This window comes from Pteropus vampyrus, unplaced genomic scaffold, assembly GCF_000151845.1.
Source record: "Pteropus vampyrus isolate Shadow unplaced genomic scaffold, Pvam_2.0 Scaffold170, whole genome shotgun sequence".
Taxonomy (NCBI): Eukaryota; Metazoa; Chordata; class Mammalia; order Chiroptera; family Pteropodidae; genus Pteropus; species Pteropus vampyrus.
The window spans coordinates 3,280,012-3,288,531 of NW_011888951.1; the positions used below are offsets into that span (position 1 = coordinate 3,280,012).

The 8,520-nt window shown below is 45.3% G+C and overlaps 1 protein-coding gene across 4 annotated transcripts in view; it reads left to right on the forward strand.

Moving 5' to 3' along the window:
• Positions 1-7,563: 7,563 nt before the first annotated feature.
• The window catches only part of SLC1A7 (solute carrier family 1 member 7), a 40,943-nt gene continuing 39,986 nt past the window's right edge, over positions 7,564-8,520 (forward strand). For all 4 annotated transcript variants that reach the window (XM_011370466.2, XM_023536806.1, XM_023536807.1 and 1 more), the window contains exon 1: positions 7,564-7,713. In XM_011370466.2, the coding sequence (XP_011368768.2) occupies positions 7,579-7,713 (135 nt within the window). In that variant the 5' untranslated portion in view covers positions 7,564-7,578. The remainder of the gene's footprint in view (positions 7,714-8,520) is intronic.

Sequence of the window (8,520 nt, forward strand, 5' to 3'; positions counted from 1 at the left end):
CTGTCTGACACTGAAGCCCATGCTCTCTACCACACTGCTTGCCTGTCTCACAGCCTCATTGCAGCCTCACAAAGCCAAAAAGTCATCTTTGAGTTGAGAAAGCTAAGGCTCAGGGAGGTTAAACGACTTCTCCGAGAGCATTCCACAGTGTCAGAACAAGAACCTAAATCTTTGCCCTTCTCCTGTCTCGTTCATCCCCTGCCCGGAGTCTCCAGTGCGCTGGCTCACTCTTATCTTGACTTTTTTCAGAAACCAAGGCTGAGTCCATTTCTTGTTCAGTTTCTTAATTCAATTCCCTAACATCTGTAGTCCCAGCTGCCCAATACCAGCCTTTCCCCAGTCACTGGCCTCTGTGGCTCTGCAGACAGCTATCCTGTGTCTCCTGTCCTGCCTCCCCCATCCAGTAATCACTAACTTTAGCACCTGCCCAAAGGGAATGAGTGTCTGGCAGCCAGAGGCAGTAGGTGGCAAAAACCTGGATACAAGTTGTACAGGAAGTGGTGGTGGGGCAGGGGTTGCTCCAGAAGAGGGTCCACATAGTTACTGCCACACAGCTTAGGAGGTAGAGGCAAATTCTACATTATAAAGGAGACAGAAGTTGCAAAATAACAGCCAATGGCAGAATGATTTTTTGAGGAATATTATTGGGAGGACTGAGTAGGGCTGGGAAGACCCCAGGTCTGTTCCTGACTTGGTACCTGGTTTCGAGTTGGCCTTGCCCAGGCTCCTTTCCCTCTCCTGGTCTCAGAGAGTGAACCAGAATGTCCCTGTGGGCTTCACACCTGGGTTTTGGACCCTGGTTCTCTGACTTGGTGGCTATGTGTGCCCAAACAAGAGGGAAGCATTGGGCTAAGAAGGAGCAAGAAATCACCTGGACAAGAAGGTGGTCTGCAATCTATTCCATGCCCACTGTGGGCTAGGTTTCAGGTGCTGCTTCCGTAAAGGGGAGAGGCAGACATCAGAGAAGGCAGACATCAGAGAAGGCAGATCAATGAAGACACTTAAGCAGCTGATCTTAAGTTCTGGAGCAGCCTCACAGGAGATGTTAAGCATTTGACACAAGAGAGAAAAGAAAGCCAAAGTATAAGCACACCTTGCCAACAGCTGAGTGACTAAGATAACGTAGTAGAGATTTTGCTATGTCTGCCCAGTGTATCCACTTTCCTAACTGCTACCACACACATCTACAGCATTACCACAGAAGCAGCAATTTTAAACAATGTAACCCCACGTCCTGCCCCTACCAACCACAGATAATTAGTCCAAGCTGGGTCAATCAGAACCTTCCCTGGGAACTTTGAACTTGGAGTGAAACAAAGCTGCTGGTAGCCATGTTTCCTCTACATGGACCAGTGTGGTAGTGGAGATGCTCCATTTCTCCATTAGAGAAAGAATACTGTAGCACAAATGTCACCACCAAAACGTAAGCTCTATGAGAAGAGAGATTGTTGTCTATTTATATTTATTGCTGTATCCCTAGAACATGCCTGGCACATAGTAATAATGATAATAACTGTAACATGTATATAGTGCTTATGATCAGACAACTGTCCTAAATGCTTCACACATTTAGGACATAATAACATTATAAGATAGAGTTATAATTCACATAATAACTCTATAAGATAGAACATTGTTATCCCCATATTTCATATAAGAAAACCAAGAAACCAGGTAACTTGCCCAAAGTCACACAGAGAGTTGGTCTAGGAGCCAGGATTGAAACACATGTCATCTGGCTCCAGAGTCTGTGCTCTTAATCACTATCTTACACCACCTCTTAGTGAACATGTATTGAACGAAGAAGGAATGAATGGATCAAGCATGCAAACAGGAGAGCTGGTAAGAGTTGTTAATAATCGAGCACCTAGTTCAGATTGTCTTTGCAGCTCAATTCTACTCTCGCTTTTGAGTTCTGTGAAAATGTCATCATCCAGTCTTATAAACAAGGCTAGTTTCATGGGCATCAGAAGGGTCCCATGTATGGTTTAATACTGTGCTGTAATCATTTCTAAATTCTTATTAATTTTTATCTTTGACCTTGTATTTGATGAGCAAAATCTGATAGGACAATGAAGCATTGATGTGAGCAAAGAAGATACATACAATATAAATGCTCACAACCGTTCCTTGCCACTCCATTTGCATATAGTGTATGTGATGCCCCATGAGCTCAGAATTCTGGTAAACTGGAGATGCCTGGGAGTTCAGCAAGACTCAAAGCAAGCAGAAGGAAAGCATGTTATGTGTGCAACTGAGTAAGCAGGAGTGCTGTCAGCCACAAGAAACCACACTTTTCCTTGAACCAGAACTTGCTTCGAACACAGAAAGGAGACAGTGGCATTCTCAGAAACACAAATGACCAAGGAATGTTATCACGTCTTCTCTTACCGGTGTAACTTCCCTTTTTAGCCAACTACTTATACTGAAAATGATATAGAAGAAGAAGGAAAGACAGGGCTACCCATAGTTCCTTTTCTTTTCAGTCCTTCCTTATTCACCAGGAAGTCAAAGGCAGAGAATGCACTAGGAGGATGTATATGTATCAGTCAGTGAAATAAAGACAGTTGAATTAATTTTGGACAGCGTTTCCATTATTCTGGTTAAGAACGTATATGAGTTACTAAACTGTATAATTTTGGTGGTTCCTCATACAAGTTAAACACTTTTATATTACATTTAAAACTGGTATTGCAAATATAAAGATGAATGGGAAAATTCATACTACTAATTAAAATTTTTAATTTTTATTTACTTAAGAATGGCATCAAATAGAAAACAAAAAAGCACCATGATAAGTTGAGAGACAGTGGAAGAAAGAAAAAAACTTCGTATTTTAGTGCACTTTTTCCTGCTTTTTAAACAAAAAGCCGCACATGTTCATTTTGCACTGGGCCCCACAAATTATATAGTCAGCTTTGCTTATAAATTCCCTGTTTACCTAAACCAACTTGATTTAATTTCCTGTTATTTGCTAACAAGAGGCACAGCTAATTTAGAAACATAATTTGAACTTGCTGGGGATTTTAACTTTATATTTTGTTCCAACTATTATATTCAAATGAGTGGAAGTGTGATGCAATGTAAAGAACACAGGCTTTTATAGATGCAGAAAAGGAGCTCAGAGAGGTTCACTAAGTTGGGCGAAGTCACACAGCTTCCAAGAGAAGGATTCGAGATTTGAATCCAGCTCATTGTGACTCTAGAAAGTTCAATCAGATGTTCTGTTATCATGGAAATGTTCTGTAACGGCACTGTTCATTATGGCAGCCACTAGCCACATGTGGCTACTGAGCCATTGAAATGCGGCTAGCACAACAAAAGAACTACATTTTAAAGTTTATTTCATTTTCATTAATTTCAATTTAAATAGTGTGCCTATTGTTACTATATTGGACTGCACAAATCCAGAACTTGTACACTTACTCTGCACCCCAGACACGTGACTGATTCAGTGAAAGCTTGTGGAGGGGCTGAATCACTCACTGGTTCCCTCTGGTACGAGGCTCTTTGACAGAGTCTAGCACATCGTAGGTGCTCAACAAACAGCAGCTAAGTGGTTTCATGGGTGCTCCGGACAATTTCTGTAGATGAAGAATCTAGACAGGAGGGGCTGGAAAAGGAAGAAAGAGGGAGTTATGGAAGAGCCTGCCACACGAGAGTCACTTTATGCCATCCTCTGAGGCAGACATGGGAGAGGACCAGCCTCAGTCGGGGTCAGGACAGCCCCTCGATGACTAATGCTTGAAGGAATCCACACCCGCTGGGTAGTTGTCCACAGAAATTTTTCCCAGAAGGCCCAGCCTATAGTGAGTTTGGGAGACGTGTCAGGGAAGATATTAAGGCGCCTCTGGTATGTCTCTGGAAAGCAGCCAACAAACCCAGAGCTGTCATCACCATAAACCCAGCTAACAGCTCAGACAGCTCAACCTAAACTCAATTTGATACATGGTGGAAAGGGTGAGGCCTGAGGCCCGCTGGCTCCTCCAGCCCACTGATCTGTTGTGGGTTCCCAGAACCAGCTCTGGCACCTCCAGCCTGGGCCCCTCTTTCACGACAGGCTGTTCTCTCGCCTCCCCCTTGACCAGCACCTGCTTTGCTGGGTTAACTCCTGGCTTATTCAGGCCTCTGACAAAATTACCCCTCCTCTAGGAAGCCTCTTACACTCACCTTCCCAGGCTAAGCTGGCCCCTCTGCTGACCCTAGAGAATCATTAATCAATAGCAAATAAATTGACCGTGCTGCTTTCCACCCTGGCACACCCCACACAGAGTTGCTGTGGTGAGAAATGGCTGGATTGCAAGCTCACTTGTGAGCTTTCATTTGGAGCTTGTTTTTGACAACACTGTTTCTCTTCTCTATTCATAGCATCTTAATCTGTGTGTCTCAAGTCTCCCAAGAAGTATCTCTTGGGCTTCCTGCTGCCCATAAATTTCAGCTACTCTGGAGGGCAACTTTGCTCCTCGGAGTGCCCCTCGTGTCACCCAATACACCCTCCAACTTTGGGGATGACTTATCAAAGTGTTTTCAAATGACGAGGTAACAAACTGAGACTTAATTTTATTCTCATAGGTTTTTATTTCCTTATCAGAACCACTTACAAGGGAACCAGGGTTAATCCCCATGTGGTGACAGCAAAAGAGCCTCAGTTAGTGAGAGGGAAAGGAGAGGGGATGTTGTATCTGGAGTAGTCAGAGAAGGCTTCAAGTAAGATAGAGCATTTGACCTGTGACTTTAGAGAGAGGCAAGGACATTCAAGGCAAGGGAAAGAGCATGGACACAGGTGTAGAGGCTTGGAGGGGATACAGGGCTCAAGGAACTCAAAGTCATTTGGTGTTGTAGAAGCTGGAGGTATAATGGTGTGTTGGAGAAGTGAGCAAATACAAGCCCTGAGGAACTCAAACGGTTCCCTAAAGAGCAGGGACTTCATTCTGGAAGCTGGACACCAGACCCATGGAATTCTCTGCACTAGAAGAGGGCTGGGATTCTGTGTCCCCACTTGGAGACTTCAACATGTGTTAGTATTGTAAAGGTTCTGCTAAAATGAATAGTAGTTACCTGTGGGTGTCTGCAAGGTACCAAGCAATGCTCTGAGCACTTAGCAGCCATCACCACATTTGATCCACATCACAACCCTATAAACTAGGTACTGATGTATTATTCTTATTTTATAGAGAGGTTAAGAAATTTGCCCAAGGCCACACAGCTAGTAAGTGGTAGAGTTAAGATCTGAACTTGAGCCGTCTGACTTTGAGCTGTCCTGAAATAAAAAACCTAATTAACTTTGTTTTATCCAGAATTTTTCAATTTGGGATGGGAGAAAAAATTGCACATCTAGTGACAATTGTAAGGCAACTAATTCTGTGGGCAATGGGCAGCTATTACAGGGCTTGTATTCAGGAGCCTTTCCATTTCATTTGCAAATAGCCTTAGTAAGCTCATTCTCAGTCACTTACACTTTAGTGTGAATTAGTCCTTTCTTAGAGCCCCTCAATTTTCTTATAAGCTCCCTGAGGGCAAGTACTGTGTCAACTCATTGCTGTGTCACCCAGTACCCAGAAGAGGTGACATGAGATGGCGCTATAAAAAATTTGCTTGAATGAGTTATAATTTCCCCTGTGAAGACAGTGGGAGGAATAGAAAGAAACACCTGGGAGGCAGGTGGTGGTAGTGCTGAAGTGGGAGAGAAAAGAGGCAGGAACAGTTGTGAGGACACCAAGGGAATCGGAGTCTTGGAGCTGAAGTGGAAAGCAAGACTCACCTACTTCATGGCATGGCTAAAGGCCACGCCTGGGCATTGATCTAAATGTAAATCTAAATATCTACTCAGAATGCTTTCTCTTCTAGACAGTAACTAAACTACCTAATTAATTGGAAAATGAGGCATTTGTTAGAGTTGAAGGTGTGTCAAGAACTTCTTGGTTTTAAGAGTTGAAGTTGGAGGAAAAAAATAAAACTCTCAGACTTGTACCCATCTCCGTAGCCCCAAAGCTACTGGCAGAGAGCAGGGGCTTTGAGAGGTTGGCCCATTGAGCTGAGGGGTCCTTAAAAAGCACCTAGCCCATTTCTCTTATTCTAAGGAGGGCAAGGCTGAGGCCCAAGGGGGCCAAGGTCACAGAGCTGGTTAACTTAAAAGTATAATTTGATGGTTTTCTCCCATTCGGGAGCTCTGCCCATGGCTTTAAGCCTGCACTCGGCCCCCTCCACCAGGACCCCAAGCAGCTCCTTGGCCCCTCTCTCCATCCTCTACTCCCTCCTTTTGTCAGGGGAGGCAACCCTTGTACCCTCCCTGCCCCTACCACAGACTGTGCTCCCTGCTGCTGCCTGACTGACTGCCCCTAATGAGATTACAGATTCCTGGTGAAATAGACGAGAGTTAATTCCCTCTGGTTTTAAAGGGCAGGCCAGGCCACAAATGGAAAACCTTTTCTAAAAACACTAAGTGTAGATGATAATCCCTGTTTATCACTTTACAGTTCACCACTGCTTTCACAAATATTCTCTGCATGGCATGTTGCATCAGGCCTAATAAAGTAGATGCTGGTTATTATGTCTGTTTTATGAATGGGGAAGCTGAGGCACAGTGAGCTCATATGGCTTGACCAGGGTCACACAGTTTGTAAGTGGCAGAGCTAGGAGTTGAATGTAGGTCTCTTGGGCTCTGTCATCTTTAAAAATAAAAAGCACCGAAAACCTACAAGAGTCCCAGCTTTAGGTTTAAAGTAGCCCTGGAGGAAATACATCACAGTGAGTGGCAAAGCCCAAGGTTGAACTCAGATCCACTGACTCACAACCTACATTTCTTACAATGCAAAGGCTAAGCATCTCTGAACCCATCCGCCTGTTTACGTGCTGGAAACCAAACCAGCGTAGGCCTGAATTCCACTCTACTACTTGGCCCAGGGACTCTGGCTCCTACGGTCTCAATCTCTCTTTCAGTAAAATGAAGGTTGTCAGGACGATTCCCTATGATTTGCACAGATAAGACAACTAGAGTAGGCCTGGCACAGAGCACGTACTTGCTATTCAACCCCCCTTTACCTCAGTTTCTTCATCTATAAAATGATGCTTATACTAGTTACTTCTTGTGATCGGTGTTAGGATTAAAAGTGCTAATATAAGCAATGTGCTTCGAGAATAGTACGTGGTGCAAAATAAATACTTAATTAATGTTAGCAATAAACTAGTACTACTTTGCCTTCAATTCTTTTTAGAATAAAATGGGTGTAAAAATTGAATTAAACAATCAAACTTGTTCCTCCCACAAGTCCTTGGTGTTCTCCCCTGTTTAAAAGGAGCACTTGGCTTTGAAGTCCGAGCCCCCAGACCACGTGGCCTGCTCTAATTTCCCAGGCCCTAATCTGCTCCTGACTCCTAACGATGCAGCTGATAATAGGATTGTGGCTTCCCTCTGAGACAGCCATGCAGGCCATGGCTGTGCGGCCGGCAACTGGTGCTTAGCAACCCTGATCACCTGCTTGCTGAGGAGCCAAAGCCCCCAGACAGGACCCTGTGCCCCCGGCTGGCCTCACGTGCATGGAATGGTGCTGTGCCTCGTGCCAGAAGGCTGGGCTCACCATGGTGCCGGGTGCCATCCTGGCACGCGGGAGGGATGTGTGCAAGCGGAATGGACTGCTGATCCTGTCTGTGCTTTCTGTCACCGTGGGCTGCCTCCTCGGCTTCTTCCTGAGGACCCAGCGCCTCTCACCACAGGTCAGCCACCTGGGGCATCATGGGGTCCCCCTCTAAGAGGGGTGTGTGGGCCTGAGGGATCTGGGGGTCATATTCTGTCTCCATGACTGCCTGATGACATGACAGTGGATGAGTCACTTTGCCTCTCTGGGTTCCAGTTTTCTCCTCTGTAACAGGGGTGTGAAAAAATACATTACAGGACTAGAGTGATATCCAATAAAATGGCCGAGGAAGTGGTTACAAACCAGCATCACCAGATGAGAGAGGCAAGGATGTCTCATTAGAATAACCACAGGGCTAAGAGCTGTGGAAGAGGGAAGAAAAGGGTCCTGTAAGAGTGCAAAGCAGGCATCAGAGAACACCTCCTATAGCAGCATGCATGAATAGAAACCCAGAAAGAGTATTCTAGGCAGACGTAACAGCAGGAGAGAGGCACAGAGGCATGAAAGATTTGGGACTGTGTGGAGCAAGCTGTTCATAGGAGCTGGAATGTCCATTGTAAGGAAGGGGCTGGAGTACAGGGGCCATTAGGCTTCTAGATCCCATCACCAAGCATGGACTTGAGGCGACTTTGAGCGGGGAAGTGATATGGTCAGATCTTAGCTTGGAGAGTTCCCCCCTACCCTCCCACTCCTCCTTCCCCTCCCGGTGCTGAGCGGAGAATGGGGTAGTGGTAGGATAGGCAGGGGGCCAGGTGGGGAAGTAGCCACAGAAGTCAGACATACAATGGGGATGAATGGAACAGATGTGAGAACTGTTTCCAAAACAGAATCTTTCAGGATGTGGTGGCTGATTGGGTGTGGAGTAGGGGACAGGGAGACAAGGCAG